General features: G+C 36.0%; 1 protein-coding gene and 2 long non-coding RNA genes across 3 annotated transcripts; all 3 read right to left on the bottom strand.

Moving 5' to 3' along the window:
* Positions 1–3,354: 3,354 nt before the first annotated feature.
* Positions 3,355–6,475, bottom strand: LOC146502201 (uncharacterized). The gene is made up of 2 exons (XR_014869540.1): positions 3,872–6,475; positions 3,355–3,773 (listed from the first exon to the last, which is right to left on the bottom strand). It is a non-coding gene; the product is annotated as an uncharacterized LOC146502201 (long non-coding RNA).
* A 35-nt stretch (positions 6,476–6,510) lies between these two features.
* On the bottom strand, positions 6,511–17,079 carry LOC146502200 (uncharacterized). The gene is made up of 2 exons (XR_014869541.1): positions 15,473–17,079; positions 6,511–15,374 (listed from the first exon to the last, which is right to left on the bottom strand). It is a non-coding gene; the product is annotated as an uncharacterized LOC146502200 (long non-coding RNA).
* A 3,707-nt stretch (positions 17,080–20,786) lies between these two features.
* Positions 20,787–24,985, bottom strand: LOC146502199 (glutamine synthetase-like). Its single transcript, XM_085133703.1, has 6 exons — positions 24,811–24,985; positions 24,483–24,644; positions 24,255–24,401; positions 23,509–23,636; positions 22,085–22,284; positions 20,787–21,383 (listed from the first exon to the last, which is right to left on the bottom strand). The coding sequence occupies exons 1-6, from the start codon at positions 24,977–24,979 to the stop codon at positions 21,077–21,079; spliced, it is 1,113 nt and encodes a 370-aa protein (XP_084989829.1). The 5' UTR covers positions 24,980–24,985; the 3' UTR covers positions 20,787–21,076.
* Positions 24,986–26,473: the final 1,488 nt, after the last annotated feature.

Genomic DNA, 26,473 nt, shown 5'->3' with positions numbered 1-26,473 from the left:
ATTTCTATATATTACTGCTAGGTCCCCAGGCAGCCAATCCTCTCTGAGGACAGACATTCAAATTTACTAATCAGAGCCTTCACGGCTTACCAGCCAGCCAATCGTATCTGAGGGCTCAGGCATTCAAATTTGCATATTGGGGCCTTCACGGCTTGTAAGCCAGCCAATCATATCTGAGGGCTCAGGCATTCAAATTTGCATATTGGGGCCTTCACGGCTTGTAAGCCAGCCAATCATATCTGAGGGCTCAGGCATTCAAATTTGCATATTGGGGCCTGCAAAAATCCTGTCTCTCTGCTGCATGTGTAAAAACGGCTGCACCTGTTTTGGCGGGGAAAAGTACACAGCCTCTCTGATCGGTGGATTCAAATTTAGCAGCTCCCAGGCTGCTTGACTGACCTAAAAACTTGCTTCTCGCTCTTTCTGTGTTGTGTTATAGTATTTCTAAATTATAGTATTTCTGCTAAATTATAGTATTTCTGCTAAATTATAGTATTTCTGCTTTTTATATGATTTGTGCTCAATTCTAGCATTTCTGCTTTTTATAGTATTTCTGCTTTTTATAATATTTGAGCTTTCTGCTTTTTATAGTATTTGTGCTAAAACATAGTATTTCTACTAAATGTAGTATTTATGCTTAATTATACTATTTCTATATATTACTGCCAGGTCCCCAGGCAGCCAATCCTCTCTGAGGACAGACATTCAAATTTACAAATCAGAGCCTTCACGGCTTCCCAGCCAGCCAATCATATCTGAGGGCTCAGGCATTCAAATTTGCATATTGGGGCCTTCACGGCTTGTAAGCCAGCCAATCATATCTGAGGGCTCAGGCATTCAAATTTGCATATTGGGGCCTGCAAAAATCCTGTCTCTCTGCTGCATGTGTAAAAATGGCTGCACCTGTTTTGGTGGGGAAAAGTACACAGCCTCTCTGATTGGTGGATTCAAATTTAGCAGCTCCCAGGCTGCTTGACTGACCTAAAAACTTGCTTCTCTCTCTTTCTGTGTTGTGTTATAGTCAGTGTTGGGTAAGTTACTTTAAAATAGTAACTTAGTTACATTACTAGTTACTTCTATCAAAAGTAACTCAGTTACTTCAAGTTACTCGTTACTTTCAAAGTAACTAGTTACTAGGGAAAGTAACTTTGGTTTTACTCAGAATTCTCTTGTTAATGTGTTGCTTCCATAACTTTGCCAGTCTTCTAGCTTGCTTACTTGCCACAAGTGCACTGTGCCACCTACCAACAGAAAGGAAAAGATAATGTGCATATTTCCACGAGAGAAATCCCACGCCTGGACCGTCATTGACTGCTGCCATGATTCTAGCCTACGTCACAGCGTCATGTGCGCCTTTTACATCCAACACAAAAACTGCAGTCGTGATGCTTTGATTGTACTAAACTTACTGTACTGTAACTCGGAAATTCTGCCTTCTGAATAGGAAGATGTAGACAACACCAGACTGCAGATGAGCTGCATACAGGGCTGGACGGGGACAAAAAATCGGCCCGGGCATTTTGACTAGAGACTGGCCCACCATTATAGGAAAAATCATAAAGCCTTTGAATGAAAACAAACGCTGTTGTGACAGTGATGTTCACTGTTTTGATGGTATATATGCATCAATCGTTTGTTGTAAGATTGAGATAATTATTTTTTAAAAGCTAGACATTTTAAATGAGAATAAGAAAGAAAAGTATTTCTTTGTGCCCCCCTCTCCCTGTTAATGCCCTACCTGGCCCCCCTGGCAAAACTTTGCTAGATCCGCACCTGCACAGTTACCAGCTGTCAACTACCTAAAAAGGATCCTGGGGTTATCTGTCTCTCAGAAACAGTTCATAACTTCCCTTCAACTCATTCATGTCACCTAAAAGGTAAACCTGTTTCTCCATCACCTGTTCAGCTCTGATGATTCAGTAAGGACATCTCCTGGTTTCATCTTCATGTTTCCCTCTCACCAGATAACCAAACCGACATCATGACCAGCAGCTTTTTTGCAGCTGTGGCTCCAACAAACATCAGCTGATACTAGAAATTAATATTAAATAAATTCTAACAACGGCTGCTCAAGCTTAAACGTGCTGCTGTTGTTTAGCGTGACATCGGCTGGTTTCCTCTTTCTGGCGCAAAGTGGGCGATAAACAAACAAGAGAGCCGATCAGCTGATCATTGATCAGTTTTCATGATTGAAGTAGAAACGGGAGAGGGAGGGGGAGAATGAAAGAAGAAGAGACAGCTGTGCAGCAAAGACACAGAATAACTCCAGCTTTGTGCCTTTTTCATTGTAGCTGAATTACGGGACAAACTGTTCCTTTTCGCCTCAATAAGAAACGCGTAATATTTTCTCTGAATACCAGACGGGACGGTTGGCAACTCTAATAACTTATGAACAAAATAAAGTTCAACATCATTAACTTCATAGCACCCACCCAGCTGTATAGAAACTCCGTCATGCTAGCTAGTACGCAGTATGGAAAAAGTCAGAATAACGAAAATAAACTCCACCTAAACTTGGTTTATATCTGACCCAGACAGACTGCAGGTCATAACTTATTACCTGAAGTTCAGTTCACACTTGGACCGGCGGCCGCCTCGGGTCTCTTTTCCTTCTGCGTCCCCTTTCCCTCATCCACCTGCTGCCTCCACCACTTGCTAATGTTACAGAATCTGTGGAAGCTCCGCGATAGCCACCACACAAAGTAACGAGTAACGACCCTATCTAAATCCCAGTAACGACTAACGCGTTCCTGATTTTGGCATACTAACTAGTTACCGTGCTCGTTACCGCAATAATAACGTAGTTACTGTAACGCGTTACTTAATAACGCGTTAGTCCCAACACTGGTTATAGTATTTCTAAATTATAGTATTTCTGCTTTTTATAGTATTTCTGCTAAATTATAGTATTTCTGCTAAATTATAGTATCTCTGCTTTTTATAGGATTTGTGCTTAATATAGTATTTCTGCTTTTTATAGTATTTCTGCTTTTTATATGATTTGTGCTCAATTCTAGCATTTCTGCTTTTTATAGTATTTCTGTTTTTCATAATATTTGAGCTTTCTGCTTTTTATAGGATTTGTGCTTAATATAGTATTTCTGCAAAATATAGTATTTCTGATTAATTATAGTTTTTCTACCAAATCATAGTACAGTATTTCTGCTTTTTATAGTATTTATGCTTAATATAGTATTTCTGCTTTTTATAGTATTTGTGCTTAATATAGTATTTCTGCTAAATTATAGTGTTTCTGCTTTTTATAGGATTTGTGCTTAATATAGGATTTGTGCTTAATATAGTATTTCTGCTAAATTATAGTATTTCTGGTTTTTATAGTATTTGTGCTAAAACATAGTATTTCTACTAAATGTAGTATTTATGCTTAATCATACTATTTCTATATATTACTGCCAGGTCCCCAGGCAGCCAATCTTCTCTGAGGACAGACATTCAAATTTACAAATCAGAGCCTTCACGGCTTCCCAGCCAGCCAATCATATCTGAGGGCTCAGGCATTCAAATTTGCATATTGGGGCCTTCACGGCTTGTAAGCCAGCCAATCATATCTGAGGTCTGCCGTTTCTTCTCTCGTCATATCTCAGCGACGGATGTACAAAGAGCAATGAAAATCGCAGTCAAAGATCACCAACGTCCACTGATTCACCCAGTACAAGAATTATGTTTCTAGTCCACCTAGTTTTTAAATTACACGACGTTTTGTAACTCTCACCGCGCCTCTCACCGCGATCTAATTCTGACTGCTCATGACCCTGTTTTCCAGGCGCCTGTTCTCTTTCCCAGTGGCGCAGTTGGTAGTGACATGGGTCTTCAAGCCAAAGATCGTTGGTTCGATTCCACCTTGATCAACATGTTTTTCTCCCTACAAATTAATACACTATCACAGAGCAGTAATTTATATTCATCATTTATTACAATTCTGCAAACTTTTATCATTTTACCAGCTTTTCTAATATGGACCTCACATTCTTGTTAACACTCCATGGCACAAATACTGTTCCCTGTAGGCTCTGTGTATGTGTGTGTGTATCAATATTTCTCCCATTTTAAAGTATTACTCCTCCATAATTGTATTTCTGTTAAATCAAAGTACTTTTACTACATCTTAGTACTTCTGCTCAATCATAGTACTTCTGCTCAATCATAGTATTTTTGCCAAATCATGGTTTTTGTGCCAAATCATAACATTTGTGTTATGTTATAGTATTACTACTAAGTGGAGGAATTTCTGTCATGTTACAGTATATGTGCTGATTACAGTATTTCTGCTAAATCATATTATTTCTACTATATTATATTTTTCTTTCTAAATATAGCATTTCTGCTATATAATTGTATTTCTGCTATGTTATAATATTTGTGCTAAACCAGAGTATTTGTGCTGAAACATAGTATTTCTGCCAAATGATAGTATTTCTGTCAAATTATAGTATTTGTGCTTTTTATAGTATTTCTACTTTTTATAGGATTTGTGCTAAATTATAGTATTTGTGCTTTTTATAGGATTTGTGCTAAATATAGTATTTGTGCTTAATGTACTATTTCTGCTAAATTATAGTATTTCTGCTTTTTGTAGCTAAATTATAGTATTTCTGCTTAATATAGTATTTGTGCTAAATTTTAGTATTTCTACTTTTTATAGTATTTCTGCTTTTTATAGGATTTGTGCTTAATTTAGTTTTTGTGCTTAATATAGTATTTGTGCTAAATTATACTATTTCTGCTTTTTATAGTATTTCTGCTTTTTATAGTATTTGTGCTAAAACATAGTATTAATTTAAAATGACAATATTCATAGTTCATCACAGTGTCTCTGGTAAATCACAGTATTTGTGCTAATTACAGTATTTCTGCTAAATCATAGTATTTCTACTATATTATATTTTTCTTTCTAAATATAGCATTTCTGCTATATAATTGTATTTCTGCTATGTTATAATATTTGTGCTAAACCAGAGTATTTGTGCTAAAACATAGTATTTCTGCCAAATGATAGTATTTGTGCTAAAACATAGTATTAATTTAAAATTACAATATTCATAGTTCATCACAGTGTCTCTGGTAAATCACAGTATTTCTGCTATGTTGTACTATGTTTCTAAATCATAGTGTTTCTGTAATGTTTAAGTATTTTTGGCTAAATATATTCTTTCTGTTATCTTATACTATTTCTCCTAAATTCTTGTATATTTGAGAAGTTATCATGTTTCTGGTAAGTTACAATATTTCTGCCAAGTTCTGCTATGCTATTGTATTTCTGCCAAGTATTATGTTTCCTCTAAGATATTGCAGTTCTGCCAAGTTATTACATTTTAGCAAAGTTATTTTGCTTCTGCAAAGTTTTTACAATTTCTGCAACTTTTCAGCTTTTTCAGCTAGTTTTTGCAGACAGCTTCAGCTTTAAAGCATCCACACTGCATTTTCGCAGGAAATGCAAATTTTTCTAGTTGTGTGGATGCTTTAAGGCATCCACACTATTGTTTTCCTGTTTCTCTTTATTCTTTATACTTTATTATTATTATTCTAGTTGCCACTTTTTGTACTTTTTTGGCACTTAACTACTTCCACAATTTTCAGCCGATTTTCACCGTTCAAATTTTAAACTATTCTGCTATTTCTGCTAATGTGCGCTATGACTTTTGCTATTTTTTGCTATTATACTTTTTAAAATATTAAGCTTTTTTCCTTTAATTTGTCCCATTGAAATGAATGGAAAACTTCCGCAATTCTGCTAAAACTTGCTTGTTTTTGAAACTTAACTACTTCCTCATACTTTCACATAGAAACTCCATTTAAACTTTAAAATGTTCACAAATTATTGGGCTATTCATGTATGATTCAGCTTTTTCATATCTGTTACCGTTTTCATCTTATCCCTCTTAAGTTTTGAGTTGCAAATTGTGATTTTTCACAAAATACATGGGTTGTTATGGTTGCTATGCAGTTGGTTCTAAGTGAGCCACTTTAAGTTTCGCAGTCTTCTCTTCATGTCCGAACAACTTCTTGCTACTTGCTCAATTTTCACTCAACTTCCACAAATTATACATCAAAACGTAGGTATTTTTGCTGGCTTTCAGAAAATGTCACTATCATTGTTGTGGGATTTATAGAATTTTGGCAAATCTCCTCAGACCAACACAAAGTCTCAAAACTCTCCATAGAAAGTCAATGGAGAGTTTGTTCAAAATCACCGCTTGATTTCTGTAATGAGAGGCATATTCGAATCGTCATATCTCCTTAACGGAGCGAAGTTAAGACATGAGGCTTGTCCCGATATATCTTCAGACACTCCTGACGCTCACAATTCAAGAATTATTTTCTCACCTATTACCATTTGGCCATGAATTACGTTTGTTTGAGGGTAGGAAATTCGTCCTTCGCTCAGATTTCTTCAGCTTTCAAACTCTGGAAATGAACCACTTTTTTCTCTCGTCATATCTTTTTGAATGGATTTCCACAAGAGACCTGAAAATTTCCATGACTGTTCACCAAAGCCTGCTGTCTCTTACGGTGAAAGAATGATATCGATACTCCAAATAGATTTAGAGTTACAAAGCGTTGTTTGAGGGCAAGTCAAGGCAGTTTTCGCTTCGCCTCTACTCAGTTATGGTGCATTACAAGTCAAATATCTTTAATAATTCATATTTTAATGATAAATTGTCAACACTTGAAGATTCCCCCATCTCTTCTGAACAAAACGGTGTAAGAATGACCGTTCTAGCCCCTACGGTTAGGAAATTATGGCCATTTGTTTGGAGGGTAGTCCTCACTATGAGAAATAGACTGCAAAAATCCTGCCTCTCTGCTGCCTGTGTAAAAACGGCTGCACCTGTTTTGGCGGGAAAAAGTACACAGCCTCTCTGATTGGTAGATTCAAATTCAGCAGCTCCAGGCTGCTTGACTGATCTATAAAGTTGCTTCTCTCTCTTTCTGTGTGTGTTATAGTATTTCTGCTTAATTATAGTATTTCTGCTAAATTATAGTATTTCTGCTAAATTATAGTATTTCTGCTTATTATAGGATTTGTGCTTAATATAGTATTTCTGCTTTTTATAAGATTTGTGCTTAATATAGTATTTCTGCTTTTTATAGGATTTGTGCTTAATATAGTATTTTTGCTTTTTATAGTATTTGTGCTTAATATAGTGTTTCTGCTAAATTACAGTATTTCTGCTTTTTATAGTATTTCTGCTAAATTATAGTATTTCTGCTTTTATAGGATTTGTGCTTAATATATTATTTCTGCTTTTTATAGTATTTCTGCTAAATTATAGTATTTCTGCTTTTTATAGTATTTCTGCTTTTTATACTATTTCTGCTTAATACAGTATTTCTGCTAAATTATAGTATTTCTGCTTAATATAGTATTTCTGCTAAATTATAGTATTTCTGCTTTTTATAGTATTTCTGCTAAATTATAGTATTTCTGCTTTTTATAGTATTTCTGCTTTTTATAGTATTTCTGCTTTTTATAGTATTTGTGCTTCTTATAGGATTTCTGCTTTTTATAGTATTTGTGCTTAATATAGTATTTCTGCTTTTTATAATATTTCTGCTTTTTATAGTATTTGTGATTAATATAGTATTTGTGCATAATATAGTATTTGTGCTAAATCACAGTATTTCTGCTAAATTATAGTACTTCTGCTTTTTATAGGATTTCTGATTTTTATAGTATTTCTGCTTAATATAGTATTTCTGCTTTTCATAGTATTTCTGCTTAATATAGTATTTCTGCTTAATATAGTATTTCTGCTAAATTATAGTATTTCTGCTTTTTATAGTATTTGTGATAAAACATAGTATTTCTACTAAATGTAGTATTTATGCTTAATCATACTATTTCTATATATTACTGCCAGGTCCCCAGGCAGCCAATCCTCTGTGAGAACTGAGACATTCAAATTTACAAATCAGGGCCTGCACGGCTTCCCAGCCAGCCAATCATATCTGAGGTCTGCCGTTTCTTCTCTCGTCATATCTCCGCGACGGTTGTACAAAGAGCAATGAAAATCGCAGTCAAAGTACACCAAAGTCCGCTGATTCACCCAGTACAAGAATTATGCTTCTAGTCCACCTAGTTTTTGAGTTACGCGACGTTTTGTAACTCCAAAAAACGGCGTTTTTCGCCTCTCACCGCGATCTAATTCTGACTGCTCATCACCCTGTTTTCCATGCGCCCGCTCTCTTTCTCAGTGGCGCAGTTGGTAATGACACAGGTCTGCAACCAAAAGGTCGTGGGTTCGATTCCACCTTGATCAACATGTTTTTCTCCCTACAAATTAATACACTATCACAGACCAGTAATTTATATTCATCATTTATTACAATTCTGCAAACTTTTATCATTTTACCAGCTTTTCTAATATGGACCTCAGATTCTTGTTAACACTCCATGGCACAAATACTGTTCCCTTTAGGCTCTGTGTATGTGTGTGTGTATCAATATTTCTCCCATTTTAAAGTACTAGTCCTCCATAATTGTATTTCTGTTAAATCAAAGTACTTTTACTACATCTTAGTATTTCTGCTCAATCATAGTATTTCTGCTCAATCATAGTATTTTTGCCAAATCATGGTTTTTGTGCCAAATCATAACATTTGTGTTATGTTATAGTATTACTACTAAGTGGAGGAATTTCTGTCATGTTACAGTATATGTGCTGATTACAGTATTTCTGCTAAATCATATTATTTCTACTATATTATATTTTTCTTTCTAAATATAGCATTTCTGCTATATAATTGTATTTCTGCTATGTTATAATATTTGTGCTAAACCAGAGTATTTGTGCTGAAACATAGTATTTCTGCCAAATGATAGTATTTCTGCTTTTTATAGTATTTGTGCTAAAACATAGTATTAATTTAAAATTACAATATTCATAGTTCATCACAGTGTCTCTGGTAAATCACAGTATTTCTGCTATGTTGTACTATTTTTCTAAATCATAGTGTTTCTGTAATGTTTAAGTATTTTTGGCTAAATATATTCTTTCTGTTATCTTATACTATTTCTCCTAAATTCTTGTATATTTGAGAAGTTATCATGTTTCTGGTAAGTTACAATATTTCTGCCAAGTTCTGCTATGCTATTGTATTTCTGCCAAGTATTATGTTTCCTCTAAGATATTGCAGTTCTGCTAAGTTATTACTTTTTAGCAAAGTTCCTTTGCTTCTGCAAAGTTTTTACAATTTCTGCAACTTTTCAGCTTTTTCAGCTAGTTTTTGCAGACAGCTTCAGCTTTAAAGCATCCACACTGCATTTTCGCAGGAAATGCAAATTTTTCTAGTTATTATTATTATTCTAGTTGCTTCCGTACGTTTTTTGTCCTTTAACTACTTCCACAATTTTCAGCCGATTTTCACCGTTCAAATTTTGAACTATTCTGCTTTTTCTGCTTAAGACTGCTATGACTTTTGGTATTTATAACTATTATACTTTTTAAAATATTAAGCTTTTTTCCTTTAATTTGTCCCATTGAAATGAATGGAAAACTTCCGCACTTCTGCTAAAACTTGCTGTTTTTTGAAACTTAACTACTTCCTCATACTTTTGCCTAGAACAACCATTCAAACTTTAAAATGTTCACAAATTATTGGGCTATTAATGTATGATTCAGCTTTTTCAAATCTTTTACCATTTTACTTTTATCCCTCTTAAAGTTTTGAGTTGCAAAATTGTGATTTTTCACAAAATACATGGGTTGTTATGGTTGCTATGCAGTTGGTTCTAAGTGAGCCACTTTAAGTTTCGCAGTCTTCTCTTCATGTCCGAACAACTTCTTGCTACTTGCTCAATTTTCACTCAACTTCCACAAATTATACATCAAAACGTAGGTATTTTTGCTGGCTTTCAGAAAATGTCACTATCATTGTTGTGGGATTTATAGAATTTTGGCAAATCTCCTCAGACCAACACAAAGTCTCAAAACTCTCCATAGAAAGTCAATGGAGAGTTTGTTCAAAATCACCGCTTGATTTCTGTAATGAGAGGCATATTCGAATCGTCATATCTCCTTAACGGAGCGAAGTTAAGACATGAGGCTTGTCCCGATATATCTTCAGACACTCCTGACGCTCACAATTCAAGAATTATTTTCTCACCTATTACCATTTGGCCATGAATTACGTTTGTTTGAGGGTAGGAAATTCGTCCTTCGCTCAGATTTCTTCAGCTTTCAAACTCTGGAAATGAGCCACTTTTTTCTCTCGTCATATCTTTTTGATGGATTTCCACAAAGACCTGAAAATTTCCATGACTGTTCACCAAAGCCTGCTGTCTCTTACGGTGAAAGAATGATATCGATACTCCAAATAGATTTAGAGTTACAAAGCGTTGTTTGAGGGCAAGTCAAGGCAGTTTTTGCTTCGCCTCTACTCAGTTATGGTGCATTACAAGTCAAATATCTTTAATAATTCATATTTTAATGATAAATTGTCAACACTTGAAGATTCCCCCATCTCTTCTGAACAAAACGGTGTAAGAATGACCGTTCTAGCCCCTACGGTTAGGAAATTATGGCCATTTGTTTGGAGGGTAGTCCTCACTATGAGAAATAGACTGCAAAAATCCTGTGTCTCTCTCTGCTGCGTGTGTAAAAACGGCTGCACCTGTTTTGGCGGGAAAAAGTACACAGCCTCTCTGATTGGTGGATTCAAATTCAGCAGCTCCCAGGCTGCTTGACTGACCTAAAAACTGGCTTCTCTCTCTTTCTGTGTGTGTGTGTGTGTGTGTGTGTGTGTGTGTGTGTGTGTGTGTGTGTGTGTGTGTGTGTTTAGTGAGAAATAGAGAACTTTACCCTTATTTGGCAGCATATATTATAGTATTTCTGCTTTTTATAGTATTTCTGTTTTTTATAGGATTTGTGCTTAATATAGTATTTGTGCTTGATATAGTATTTCTGCTAAATTATAGTATTTCTGCTTTTTATAGTATTTCTGCTTAATATAGTATTTCTGCTAAATTATAGTATTTCTGCTTTTTATAGGATTTCTGCTTTTTATAGTATTTCTGCTTTTTATAGGATTTGTGCTTAATATAGTATTTCTGCTAAATTGTAGTATTTCTGCTTTTTATAGTATTTGAGCTCAATATAGTATTTCTGGTTGTAATAGGATTTGTGCTTAATATAGTATTTCTGCTTTCTATAGTATTTGAGCTTAATATAGTATTTCTGGTTTTTATAGGATTTGTGCTTAATATAACATTTGTGACAAATACTGTTCCCTTTAGGCTCTGTGTATGTGTGTGTGTATCAATATTTCTCCCATTTTAAAGTATTACTCCTCCATAATTGTATTTCGGTTAAATCAAAGTACTTTTACTACATCTTAGTACTTCTGATCAATCATAGTATTTCTGCTAAATTATAGTATTTCTGCTTTTTATAGTATTTCTGCTTTTTATAGTATTTCTGCTTTTTATAGGATTTCTGCTAAATTATAGTATTTCTGCTAAATTATAGTATTTCTGCTTAATATAGTATTTCTGCTAAATTATAGTATTTCTGCTTTTTATAGTATTTGTGCTAAAACATAGTATTTCTACTAAATGTAGTATTTATGCTTAATTATGCTATTTCTATATATTACTGCTAGGTCCCCAGGCAGCCAATCCTCTCTGAGGACAGACATTCAAATTTACTAATCAGAGCCTTCACGGCTTACCAGCCAGCCAATCGTATCTGAGGGCTCAGGCATTCAAATTTGCATATTGGGGCCTTCACGGCTTGTAAGCCAGCCAATCATATCTGAGGGCTCAGGCATTCAAATTTGCATATTGGGGCCTTCACGGCTTGTAAGCCAGCCAATCATATCTGAGGGCTCAGGCATTCAAATTTGCATATTGGGGCCTGCAAAAATCCTGTCTCTCTGCTGCATGTGTAAAAACGGCTGCACCTGTTTTGGCGGGGAAAAGTACACAGCCTCTCTGATCGGTGGATTCAAATTTAGCAGCTCCCAGGCTGCTTGACTGACCTAAAAACTTGCTTCTCGCTCTTTCTGTGTTGTGTTATAGTATTTCTAAATTATAGTATTTCTGCTAAATTATAGTATTTCTGCTAAATTATAGTATTTCTGCTTTTTATATGATTTGTGCTCAATTCTAGCATTTCTGCTTTTTATAGTATTTCTGCTTTTTATAATATTTGAGCTTTCTGCTTTTTATAGTATTTGTGCTAAAACATAGTATTTCTACTAAATGTAGTATTTATGCTTAATTATACTATTTCTATATATTACTGCCAGGTCCCCAGGCAGCCAATCCTCTCTGAGGACAGACATTCAAATTTACAAATCAGAGCCTTCACGGCTTCCCAGCCAGCCAATCATATCTGAGGGCTCAGGCATTCAAATTTGCATATTGGGGCCTTCACGGCTTGTAAGCCAGCCAATCATATCTGAGGGCTCAGGCATTCAAATTTGCATATTGGGGCCTGCAAAAATCCTGTCTCTCTGCTGCATGTGTAAAAATGGCTGCACCTGTTTTGGTGGGGAAAAGTACACAGCCTCTCTGATTGGTGGATTCAAATTTAGCAGCTCCCAGGCTGCTTGACTGACCTAAAAACTTGCTTCTCTCTCTTTCTGTGTTGTGTTATAGTCAGTGTTGGGTAAGTTACTTTAAAATAGTAACTTAGTTACATTACTAGTTACTTCTATCAAAAGTAACTCAGTTACTTCAAGTTACTCGTTACTTTCAAAGTAACTAGTTACTAGGGAAAGTAACTTTGGTTTTACTCAGAATTCTCTTGTTAATGTGTTGCTTCCATAACTTTGCCAGTCTTCTAGCTTGCTTACTTGCCACAAGTGCACTGTGCCACCTACCAACAGAAAGGAAAAGATAATGTGCATATTTCCACGAGAGAAATCCCACGCCTGGACCGTCATTGACTGCTGCCATGATTCTAGCCTACGTCACAGCGTCATGTGCGCCTTTTACATCCAACACAAAAACTGCAGTCGTGATGCTTTGATTGTACTAAACTTACTGTACTGTAACTCGGAAATTCTGCCTTCTGAATAGGAAGATGTAGACAACACCAGACTGCAGATGAGCTGCATACAGGGCTGGACGGGGACAAAAAATCGGCCCGGGCATTTTGACTAGAGACTGGCCCACCATTATAGGAAAAATCATAAAGCCTTTGAATGAAAACAAACGCTGTTGTGACAGTGATGTTCACTGTTTTGATGGTATATATGCATCAATCGTTTGTTGTAAGATTGAGATAATTATTTTTTAAAAGCTAGACATTTTAAATGAGAATAAGAAAGAAAAGTATTTCTTTGTGCCCCCCTCTCCCTGTTAATGCCCTACCTGGCCCCCCTGGCAAAACTTTGCTAGATCCGCACCTGCACAGTTACCAGCTGTCAACTACCTAAAAAGGATCCTGGGGTTATCTGTCTCTCAGAAACAGTTCATAACTTCCCTTCAACTCATTCATGTCACCTAAAAGGTAAACCTGTTTCTCCATCACCTGTTCAGCTCTGATGATTCAGTAAGGACATCTCCTGGTTTCATCTTCATGTTTCCCTCTCACCAGATAACCAAACCGACATCATGACCAGCAGCTTTTTTGCAGCTGTGGCTCCAACAAACATCAGCTGATACTAGAAATTAATATTAAATAAATTCTAACAACGGCTGCTCAAGCTTAAACGTGCTGCTGTTGTTTAGCGTGACATCGGCTGGTTTCCTCTTTCTGGCGCAAAGTGGGCGATAAACAAACAAGAGAGCCGATCAGCTGATCATTGATCAGTTTTCATGATTGAAGTAGAAACGGGAGAGGGAGGGGGAGAATGAAAGAAGAAGAGACAGCTGTGCAGCAAAGACACAGAATAACTCCAGCTTTGTGCCTTTTTCATTGTAGCTGAATTACGGGACAAACTGTTCCTTTTCGCCTCAATAAGAAACGCGTAATATTTTCTCTGAATACCAGACGGGACGGTTGGCAACTCTAATAACTTATGAACAAAATAAAGTTCAACATCATTAACTTCATAGCACCCACCCAGCTGTATAGAAACTCCGTCATGCTAGCTAGTACGCAGTATGGAAAAAGTCAGAATAACGAAAATAAACTCCACCTAAACTTGGTTTATATCTGACCCAGACAGACTGCAGGTCATAACTTATTACCTGAAGTTCAGTTCACACTTGGACCGGCGGCCGCCTCGGGTCTCTTTTCCTTCTGCGTCCCCTTTCCCTCATCCACCTGCTGCCTCCACCACTTGCTAATGTTACAGAATCTGTGGAAGCTCCGCGATAGCCACCACACAAAGTAACGAGTAACGACCCTATCTAAATCCCAGTAACGACTAACGCGTTCCTGATTTTGGCATACTAACTAGTTACCGTGCTCGTTACCGCAATAATAACGTAGTTACTGTAACGCGTTACTTAATAACGCGTTAGTCCCAACACTGGTTATAGTATTTCTAAATTATAGTATTTCTGCTTTTTATAGTATTTCTGCTAAATTATAGTATTTCTGCTAAATTATAGTATCTCTGCTTTTTATAGGATTTGTGCTTAATATAGTATTTCTGCTTTTTATAGTATTTCTGCTTTTTATATGATTTGTGCTCAATTCTAGCATTTCTGCTTTTTATAGTATTTCTGTTTTTCATAATATTTGAGCTTTCTGCTTTTTATAGGATTTGTGCTTAATATAGTATTTCTGCAAAATATAGTATTTCTGATTAATTATAGTTTTTCTACCAAATCATAGTACAGTATTTCTGCTTTTTATAGTATTTATGCTTAATATAGTATTTCTGCTTTTTATAGTATTTGTGCTTAATATAGTATTTCTGCTAAATTATAGTGTTTCTGCTTTTTATAGGATTTGTGCTTAATATAGGATTTGTGCTTAATATAGTATTTCTGCTAAATTATAGTATTTCTGGTTTTTATAGTATTTGTGCTAAAACATAGTATTTCTACTAAATGTAGTATTTATGCTTAATCATACTATTTCTATATATTACTGCCAGGTCCCCAGGCAGCCAATCTTCTCTGAGGACAGACATTCAAATTTACAAATCAGAGCCTTCACGGCTTCCCAGCCAGCCAATCATATCTGAGGGCTCAGGCATTCAAATTTGCATATTGGGGCCTTCACGGCTTGTAAGCCAGCCAATCATATCTGAGGTCTGCCGTTTCTTCTCTCGTCATATCTCAGCGACGGATGTACAAAGAGCAATGAAAATCGCAGTCAAAGATCACCAACGTCCACTGATTCACCCAGTACAAGAATTATGTTTCTAGTCCACCTAGTTTTTAAATTACACGACGTTTTGTAACTCTCACCGCGCCTCTCACCGCGATCTAATTCTGACTGCTCATGACCCTGTTTTCCAGGCGCCTGTTCTCTTTCCCAGTGGCGCAGTTGGTAGTGACATGGGTCTTCAAGCCAAAGATCGTTGGTTCGATTCCACCTTGATCAACATGTTTTTCTCCCTACAAATTAATACACTATCACAGAGCAGTAATTTATATTCATCATTTATTACAATTCTGCAAACTTTTATCATTTTACCAGCTTTTCTAATATGGACCTCACATTCTTGTTAACACTCCATGGCACAAATACTGTTCCCTGTAGGCTCTGTGTATGTGTGTGTGTATCAATATTTCTCCCATTTTAAAGTATTACTCCTCCATAATTGTATTTCTGTTAAATCAAAGTACTTTTACTACATCTTAGTACTTCTGCTCAATCATAGTACTTCTGCTCAATCATAGTATTTTTGCCAAATCATGGTTTTTGTGCCAAATCATAACATTTGTGTTATGTTATAGTATTACTACTAAGTGGAGGAATTTCTGTCATGTTACAGTATATGTGCTGATTACAGTATTTCTGCTAAATCATATTATTTCTACTATATTATATTTTTCTTTCTAAATATAGCATTTCTGCTATATAATTGTATTTCTGCTATGTTATAATATTTGTGCTAAACCAGAGTATTTGTGCTGAAACATAGTATTTCTGCCAAATGATAGTATTTCTGTCAAATTATAGTATTTGTGCTTTTTATAGTATTTCTACTTTTTATAGGATTTGTGCTAAATTATAGTATTTGTGCTTTTTATAGGATTTGTGCTAAATATAGTATTTGTGCTTAATGTACTATTTCTGCTAAATTATAGTATTTCTGCTTTTTGTAGCTAAATTATAGTATTTCTGCTTAATATAGTATTTGTGCTAAATTTTAGTATTTCTACTTTTTATAGTATTTCTGCTTTTTATAGGATTTGTGCTTAATTTAGTTTTTGTGCTTAATATAGTATTTGTGCTAAATTATACTATTTCTGCTTTTTATAGTATTTCTGCTTTTTATAGTATTTGTGCTAAAACATAGTATTAATTTAAAATGACAATATTCATAGTTCATCACAGTGTCTCTGGTAAATCACAGTATTTGTGCTAATTACAGTATTTCTGCTAAATCATAGTATTTCTACTATATTATATTTTTCTTTCTAAATATAGCATTTCTGCTATATAATTGTATTTCTGCTATGTTATAATATTTGTGCTAAACCAGAGTATTTGTGCTAAAACATAGTATTTCTGCCAAATGATAGTATTTGTGCTAAAACATAGTATTAATTTAAAATTACAATATTCATAGTTCATCACAGTGTCTCTGGTAAATCACAGTATTTCTGCTATGTTGTACTATGTTTCTAAATCATAGTGTTTCTGTAATGTTTAAGTATTTTTGGCTAAATATATTCTTTCTGTTATCTTATACTATTTCTCCTAAATTCTTGTATATTTGAGAAGTTATCATGTTTCTGGTAAGTTACAATATTTCTGCCAAGTTCTGCTATGCTATTGTATTTCTGCCAAGTATTATGTTTCCTCTAAGATATTGCAGTTCTGCCAAGTTATTACATTTTAGCAAAGTTATTTTGCTTCTGCAAAGTTTTTACAATTTCTGCAACTTTTCAGCTTTTTCAGCTAGTTTTTGCAGACAGCTTCAGCTTTAAAGCATCCACACTGCATTTTCGCAGGAAATGCAAATTTTTCTAGTTACAGTTGAACTCTGAGAAGTCAGAAACATTAATTATTGCCCCCGACAACCAGATATCTCTAATCAAACAGCATCTTGGTTCTCTTTGGCTCATCTGTTCACCCGAGCCTCAGGTGTGATCTTTGATTCTGCCATGTCCCTAGAACAACACTCTCGCCAGTCAATTAGGAACTGCCTTTTTCAGCTAAGAAACATCTCCAAACTGCGAACTTTGCTGTCTAAATCTGAGTTAGAAATCGTTATTCATGCTTTTATTTAATCTTGCTTAGATTATTGTAACAGTCTTTATCTTTGTTTAAGCAAAAGGAAACTTGACCAGTCAGTCCAGAATGCTGCTGCAAGGCTTTTAACTAAGACACGAAAAAGAGAGCACATTACACCAGTGTTACGTTCATTACACTGGCTTCCAGTACATTTTAGAATTCATTTTAAAATCTTGGTACTGACTTTTAAAGCTTTGAATTGTGATGCCCCTGCCTACATTTCTGATCTTTTAGAACCCCACGCTCCCTCTCGCAGCCTGAGATCATCTAATCAAAGGCTGTTGGTAGTCCCACAAACTTGTTTTAAGACCAGAGGAGATAGATCTTTTAGAGCGGTGGGCCCCAGGTTGTGGAATGCTCTCCCTCAATTTTTACGTTGCCTTGATTGTATTTATTCTTTTAAAAAGCAGCTTAAGACTCTTAAGGCTTTTAATTAGATTTGTGCTGTATGTTTGATTATTGATGTATTTTATGTATTTCTGTTTTATATTACTGTGAAGCACTTTGTGGTTTTTATCCTGTGAAAGGTGCTACATAAATAAATTGATTTGATTTGTTGTTGTTGTGTGAACCATCTTCTAGAGATAACTGTTAGAATACCTCTATGAATGAAAGAAAGCTGAAAATGTCTGTATGGTACTTTCCAGAAAGGAGGTTGCATCACAGTGTCTGAGAAATTTCCAAAGAAGAGCTGCATTCCTGAACTTTGCATGTACTGAAGTACACCACAACACAAAAGAAAGCTGCTGAGGCCCTCTTATTTGTGCTTCTTGCCTGAATCAGTGTGCGGTGGTAATATAAGTGAATAGTCTTTTGGGCATACACAACAAGTAGACAGAGGCTACATGTGAAAAAATATAAGGTTTCTGGAAAGTCTTTGGCCCAAGAAAAACAAATCATCCAATTTGAACAAAATAGTTCACTCACACTGACAACACACTCCTCAAAATTTGCATAATTTTGATTTGGTTTCTTTCCCTCTTACAAAGTTGAAACGCACAAAACCCAAGAGGAGAATTAGCATGAATTCACCTTAAAACCCTCCCCACTGCTCGCACACTTTCTGTTTCAGTGCATACTTCCTCTCACTGAGACGGTACTTCCCATCCCTGACTATACTTCCTGTCTCATTGTGTAGCTTCAGTGATGTGATTAGAGCTGTAGATGTAAATGTTTTGATCGTGTTTGTGTATAAAAGGCTCACAGATAAGACCGTCTGTACTGTATACACACTGAGTTTTTTTTCAAGAGGCTTAATGTGTTGCATAAAAAATATCGTTCCTCTTCCTCTACAGTCATGCTTGTTGGGTTAATTGGTGAACTTAAATTGGTCAGAAGTGTGGATGTGAGAGTTTGTGGTTGTCTGTCTCTCTGTGTGAGTCTTGTGATAGATCTGTCGCAGCTATATCAAGCCTTTACCTAACCTGACCTTACAGTTAATACACTTTTAAGAATGAAAATTAGGTTCAGCTTGTTGCTAGTTGGTGATTTAATGCCAGAATCATGCCTCAAATGCCTCGAGAAATATACATATTTTCTAAATTAAATTATTTGCTGAGTTATTCACTTATGTATTTATTTATTTATATTTTTAAATTTGGCTGTTTTAATCCTCCATACACACAGGCTGGTTTTTTGCTCAGTAAAAGAAAAGTGTTCCCATGACAACAGACAAAACACCATAGTTGCCAAGTTACTGCCTGTATCCATGGAAATCTGTTATGTGGTGGCATCTAATATAGTTCAAAGAATCTCACTGTTTCTTCTTCTTGTTCTCAGTTTCACCTTGTTTGTTTACTCATGTTGCAAAAACAGCTTGGATCGTGAATCATTTTGATGGTGCCAGGCCGCAAATGAGGCGATTGCATGTCTGTAAGTAACATGATAGGATGTTAACACCATATGTTAGGTAGGCCCAGCATCACCTGAGATGGATCCATGTGGGTGTAACGTCAGAACACACTCACCATGTGCCTGCAAAGATCGTGGTTCCCCCTATTTTGTGGTTAAATCCTTAAACATTTTAAAAACCACTCCACTCTTATCCCTTCATAAAGAGCCAGCTAACAAGTCACCGTGACACGTTGACCTCTGACTGGGTAAATTACAGGTTTTGTTTTGTTGAATAAGATGCGGGTAATGAAATTATTCCAATAGCTCCATCTGGTGGACAAGTGCAAAAAGCTTCAACATCTGGTTTATTTATTTATTTATTATTTTAAGATTAATATTTTTCTGTGATTCTGCTAACACAGATCAGACTTATTGCCTTAACTATAGTGCTGTGCAAAGGTCTTGAAGCATCCCTCATTACTTTATATTTTGCTTGGAAAATTGAATATAGGAGCAGTGATTTGTTCAATCATATGCAAACATAAATGGAAATACAACTCTCTTAGGCAAGATTCCTTGTAATTTCTTAAACCAGTCTTCAGGAATAGCTCTCCAGGCTTCTTGAAGCACTTTCTAAAGCTGTTTGTTGAAATATGGCTGCATTGTGTTTCATTTTCTGTTGAGATGATCCCACAGTGTATCAATAATGTTTAGGCCCAGGCTCTGGGGTAGCAGTTTTTTGCTTCAATTTTCATAAATCAAAATTTCACAGTACTGGCAGTAAGGTTTTATTTAGTGTTTACTTTGGCGGGGAAGTGGAAGTGCTTCATTGGCTGCTGTAGTAAACAGAGGACGAGTGTCCCCGCATCTTTTTGCCTTTGTTAATTTTCTTGGTCTGATCCTGAAGCATGTCAGCTCCCCCACTGGAGATATGCTTGGCCTGTGATTTCACATGCAGCCAGGCAGTGTATATGCTTTGTTCCACTCGTCAGTGGAATGACTGAGGCTGTGCTCAACAAACCTGTCTTTATAGCAACCGGTCCCTTTCGCAGTAGCTTATCTACATGAAAACCACATAACACAACACATCGAGCAAAACTATCAAAGGCTTCTGGTTCCCACACCACTTATTTGTGGAGAGATCAGGTTGGCAGAATGTACTTTGGCTAGTTTGTAAGTGTTTGGAAGGAGGAACTGCTATTTCAGATTTGTATGGTTACCAAGATGGTTGCCCCAAGCCACCTTAAGTAGAGAGAAATCAGATGTCTTACCAGTGGTAAAACAAGATGGGGCAAGCTTGGAGATCCCATATGAGCCCAAAAGTAGCAGCTGCATCACGTTGATACTTGAAATAGGTATGCTATCAGGATGAAGGAGTGGTATCTCTGGCAGTAAGTGGGTAAAGTGGCAGTACAGCCAGCCTGTTCCACTGGAGGCAAAACTGGATAAGAGTAAGGCAAAGCCAGACTGGATGATACATATGATGCCAGCTGAGGTTTAGGTACTCAGCAAGAGTGCTAACAACAAATTCACTAATATGTAAGGACATTTCTACAACAGTCATACCAATGACAAGTGAAGTATATGGAGACTTTCTGACATAAATAGATAAGAAGGCAATCATAGCACCATTATCTTTATTTCACTTCCTCAGCGGTTACAGATGGAGCACAAGTTTAAAGTAGCAGTTAATAAGAATTTAGGGAGCATAGTGAGCAGTAATCGTTTGCAGCAGTATAGAGGCTCAGAGGAAAAACATACATCTACTTCCAGGCTTCTTCATCTTGTTGTGAATCCTTTTACTCCCGGTCAAGTTAACTCACAGACAGGTCTGTGTTGCTTTATACATTTTATATATATTATCTATGTTATACAAATTATATAATTTTAAAAAAGGCAGCACTTTTCTACTACTTGGCTCCTTTTTCTTCTTCTTCCAAAAGGCAGGTTATGGCGATGGCCTTCGTCACTGCATACGGGTCACAGTTTGCTGCGGGACGGCGGTCCTCAAAGTACCCTTTCTTCTCTTGCCCCACCTGCCGTGGGATGCGGATGCTGGCACCTCGGTTGGCCACTCCAGCAGAGAAGTCGTGGATGCTGGAGGTTTCGTGGAGACCTGTGAGACGCCTGATGTTGTCCTTGCCTTCATGAGGGTCGTACACACGAATGTGCTCAGGGTGCTTTTTCCCCAGCTTATCAATAGCCTTCTCAATGTACCTAACATCAAAGAAACATGTATTTTTACTGAGGTTTCCTCTTATTACTCTGTTTTAGAAGATAATTCATCAGGCAGTATGTTGAACATCAGTGAACAGTTGTTTAAGCATGATTAGTAAAGATTAAGACAGCATCACTCTTTTCTTCATATTTGCTTCTAAGAAGACATTATTGTAATTTTTAAGGTTAAGGTCTTGAGCAACAGTTTTCCAGGTTTTCTGAAGGTCTTTCAAAGTTTTTCTCTGGATATTGACTGCTTTTTAAAATCATTTTGTAGTCCAGTCCTTGTATTTGATCATTTTCAGAGAATGTTTTTTTTGGTTTTTTGTTAAGCCACTGAAGACTTTTATCTATGAATCTCACTTAAGGGAATAACTTATCTACACCACAACTTAGGAAAGAACCAATTTAAAATTGTATCTTTGGGTAATTTGTTACTAGCAGTCAGCCACTTAAAAAAACACATAATTTCTTCCCGTTTCTTGAGTCGAATTTATTGCATACATAGAGTATCCAATAAAGTATCTGGTGAGGGGATATAGTGCTGCATTTTATTTAATTTAAAGAAATACTTAAAATAAAAACTAATAAGAAAATACAAGCTGTTTTTAAGCTTTTCAAATGTGCCACTGGTACTCCTTTTTGTAGTACAATGAAGAGCTTTTTTATGTGTATCTTTTGAAAGTCTGGAGTTTACTTACTGCAGTCCTCCTTCTTCCCTCATTTCCTTGGTGCTGACATTTGTGTGGCAACCAGTCCCGTTCCAGTTGCCCTTCATGGGTTTGGGGTCCAGCGTTGCTACAACCCCGAAATCTTCACAGACACGGTGCAAAAGGAAACGTGAGACCCACAAATGGTCCCCCATCTCGATGCCCTCACAGGGGCCCACCTGGTACTCCCACTGAAGCCAGAGAAAAAGAAAGATGCAGAGAAAAGAGGGAAATCTTTGAGGTGAAAACATTAACACTGTTAATAAATGATACGTTTAGCTAACTGCAATTTGATAGTTTTTTGACTGTTAGAAAACAAAGAAATTATAATGAGTAACATTTGCTAATGCCCTAGTATTTGCTTGGAAATCACTTGTGAATTATATTTATGTTTCATATTTATCTGTGTATTATATTTCAGTTTTTTGAGCTCATCAGTGTTTTCTCCGTTATTGAGCTCATTTTTCTCTGAAGAATTTTGTTTTGTAATATTGTTTTTTATATTTTTTAGGTAGGTTGTTTTTAATGTTTTGGCTGCTGTACCAGAGTATTTCCCCAAGTTCTGGGATAAATAGCTTGTCTCATAAATATGTCATATGTTTGTAATATATAACAATATTTAGTCATCGTATTGTATCAAATTAACATTGTCTGAATTAACTGTAAGTCATAACTAATGTTTGTATGTGGTCATTAAATACTGTTGAGTCATCCACTTTATTTGGACAGCTAATAAATTGTAAATAAAGTTGTAGCTGACTTTATAGTACTTGTTTTAAATTGCAGTTCAGTAGGGAGGTTGTGCTGTTTTGCCTTTTGTTACCTTCTCTTTTACTATCATTTTATTTTCTGTTTTAAACTAGCTGGTTAAGTTCAGGAATTGTGGTTCTATGTTGAGTTTGGGGTGAGACTGTTTTCTTTATTGTGTGGCATCACTGGATTGTAGCAGCGTGAGTATTTCATAGAAAGTCATGTTATGCGTGGTATGTTGGGGAGGTGTACCCATCTACCACACTCAATGTCACAAAATTTATCTCGTCGACGCAAAAAGAAAAATGCAATGGGAACAAAAGAAATGTGATGCAACCTTTTCTGGGTGTTATAAAAAAGAAACAAGAAACTAAAAATCCAACTGGCAGAAATCCAAAGCAGGAGAACTAGAAGATAAGAATAGTTTTTAATTATTTCATGTTTTTCTGAATAAAACAACTCTGTGATGCCCTATAATGAAAATGCTCATTGAGTAGTAATAAAAGATTTATTACAAACCAAAACTTAAGATCGCAGAAAAGTTAATGGCATAAAGAAACACAAAATACACTGTAACCAGTGATTAATAAATATTACATACATTTTATTGGCTATGTTTATTATAAAGTGCTACTGCCATGTATTGGAATAGTACTTTCACTTACCTGAGATGGCATAACTTCAGCATTAGTACCGTAGATTTTGATCCCAGCATAGAGGCAGGCCTTGTAGTGGCACTCCACAATGTCTCTTCCATAAGCACTGTTGGCCCCCACCCCACAGTAGTAAGGACCTGATGACACATGATGACACAAATGAAAATCCACAATATCAAGATACACTGTATGAAAACTGTACGACGGCTATAAACATTTAGGTTCTGAGCCTATAAAAAGTGCATTTGTGATGCTTGTTTTCAGACAAAAATTACAAACAGTTACAATATGAAGTGTCTGAGAAATGATTTGTCTACTTCTTTTCTAACTTTACAGAAATCCTTTGTATAGCACTGACCACTGTGCTAACTTGAATAAAATAATGATAACATGTGGGAAAGAGAAGTGTGGTGCTCAGAGAATCTGAATGGATTTACAAGCTCCTTAAGAATGTGAAAGCCTTTGTTAAAGTTTAGAAACGTATCAGCTGTGCTAGTCTACTTTTGGTTTTGTTCCTTTTGTCTGATTTCATACCCTGTCATTCTTGGAAAGTGTCTGTTTTGTTTCTGAGAAATTCTGTCATTACCTCTGCTTCTCTGACCTTAAATGTAAATGTGTATCATTTTGTGGGATATTGCTTCACTCCACACTCCCCGTGACCCAGATAATAGCACAAGGATTTACCACAAGCTGGCAATTGGTTTGTCACTGCAGTATTTGTATAAAAAACAGTAAAAAAATGACAGCTCGGTCACCTTGGGGTGCTGGGAATCCATTTGGAGGCCAGCAAAATGGATGTCCATCTGTTCCCAGAAGTGTGTACTCCTGTTCCATACCGAACCAAATACGGTGCTCTTTGACCTTTTCCATCACTTTGTTGCAGCTTGCTCTGTGGTTAGTTTCTAAAATAAAAGTCAGAGCAGTCTATTATTGTGATCTTAGACGATGTTAAGGGAAAAAAGCATGGACTGAAAAAAATGTACCAGCAGGTAAACGGTTGTACTTCAGGACCTCACAGAGAACCAGTTTATTGGGGTCAAGGTTGATTGGATCCCTGAACATGCAGACCGGGATGAGGTACATGTCACTGTTGGAGCCTTCGGCCTGGTAGGTGCTTGAGCCATCAAAGTTCCACTCAGGTATTTCTAAAAATAGAGACTTCTTATTACTCCTCTGATTAGGCGTCAGTGTTCACATTCTTTTTTAAAGTGAAACCTGATTAACTTGATAACTACGTTAATAGAGATGTCAAGTTTTAGACTAAGTGCCTCTCACCCATAAAGGTTAGAGCTTATTAAAAATGCCATTCACCTTCTATGCTTTTTGGTTCTGTGTCTAGAGTCCTCGTCTTGTTCCGAAGTGTCTCTCCAGTGCCATCAATCCAGATGTAGGTGACCTGGCATTTCTGTCCTTGAGGCAGGCTCATGTACTGCTGCCGCACAGTTTTGTTGAGATGAGAGCTGGATGACACTGATGCCATTTTCACCTTCAATTGCAAAAGTGGATAATTATAGTAACAGATGACATTTTTTGACTTTATGGTACCTTCAATTTCCATGTTGTGCTTTTTTCCTTCCCATAACAAACCTACAACTATAAGGTTTTTTCAAAGTTATTAAAACGAACCAGCGGCATTACTTCATTTATGCCTCGGGTAGCTGTCAAGTCTCACAAGATTAATTTTCCACATCTAGTTATAGTTCCACATGAGTTTGACATTCCTGATTTCTAGCAATCAGTGTCAGAATGTAAATATAGTGCTATAAGGTATTTAACAAGACACCAAGAAGATAACCAGGGCTTGAAACACATTCACAGACACCCTCTGCAAAATAAAATAAAACTTAAAGTATTTGAAAATAATATAACGTAATCAGTGATGCTCATAATCATACGGTATCTAATCCTAAACAGGAAATTGGACATTATTTCACTTATATGCTACTCATAAGTAGGTCAAACACATTTGAACTTTATGTAATGTATTACAGTTATAATTTGACTAAACTGACTTTTATATATATATTTTAGGTTCTGTCTGTGCTGCATTCATCAACAGATAAAGTTGTTGATGTAGAGTGACTAGTCTTAACAATTTCATATACAAGTAGCTGCTTTGTTTTACTTTACCTTCATTCCTTTTGTTTCCCTACATTTATTTGTATGATGTTAATTACATTTATTGATGTTTTATTACATTCTTGTCTTAAGAATGTAACTTTTAATGAAATATGTCTTAATAAAGTTTTTAGTAAGTAACTATTTGTGATAAAAAAAAAATGTTTCATTGTTATACTTTCAGATACTAACAGGGCAACTTTAAACATGAAGATTAAGAAAAAATTAAGATCTATTTCTTCCCTTTTTTAGTTCTCATATCTTAATAACTGGAAAACAGTGGCATACTATTCTCAGATTTAAATGAAGCAAATTAAACAAACAAAAACAAAGAATTATTTGAACTTACTCTTTTACAGTCGGTTTCAGGTGAAGAAGTGTGTAGCTTCCGAGTCAAGTCTGAGAATGAGGTGCCTAAACCTGTTTGTGGTATTTAGCCAGAACGCAAGCTAGGCTGCTGATGACACCTGTACGTCTTCCTGACGTAATACGGCATTTAAATACTTTGTGTAGGCTTGTCCATGTAAGCAGCAAACACATACACGATAATGATTTGATCAGTCCACAACAAATCCTGCAAGACTGTAAGCGCCTTCAGTACAATCTTTGACAGTATTCCTGCTTCTCTTCTATGTAGAAACAAACCAAATGGTAAACATATTACATTTATACTGTACACACCTCATGTACAAAGCACTGACCTATAAGATCCAAATATGTGCCCCTATCCAGCCAAACGAAAACAGTGCACAGGTATAGCTCAGGGTATCACAAACTCCCATGGAAAACAGTAACAAACACCCACCTGATGAAAGGCCATCTGCTGATAGTGACTGACTGCTGTTTGCTGAGCTGA

This window comes from Neolamprologus multifasciatus, chromosome 15, assembly GCF_963576455.1.
Source record: "Neolamprologus multifasciatus chromosome 15, fNeoMul1.2, whole genome shotgun sequence".
NCBI classification, from domain to species: Eukaryota; Metazoa; Chordata; class Actinopteri; order Cichliformes; family Cichlidae; genus Neolamprologus; species Neolamprologus multifasciatus.
This window is presented reverse-complemented; position numbering and strand designations above follow the sequence as displayed.

Coding starts and splice junctions, on each gene's coding strand:
- LOC146502199 (XM_085133703.1), bottom strand. CDS start 24,979: ATGGCATCAGTGTCATCCAGCTCTCATCTCAACAAAACTGTGCGGCAG. Junction 23,637..24,254: donor TGGATTCCCAGCACCCCAAG/GTGACCGAGCTG, acceptor ATGTGTCATCAG/GTCCTTACTACTGTGGGGTG. Junction 22,285..23,508: donor CTGAAGTTATGCCATCTCAG/GTAAGTGAAAGT, acceptor CTCTGGCTTCAG/TGGGAGTACCAGGTGGGCCC.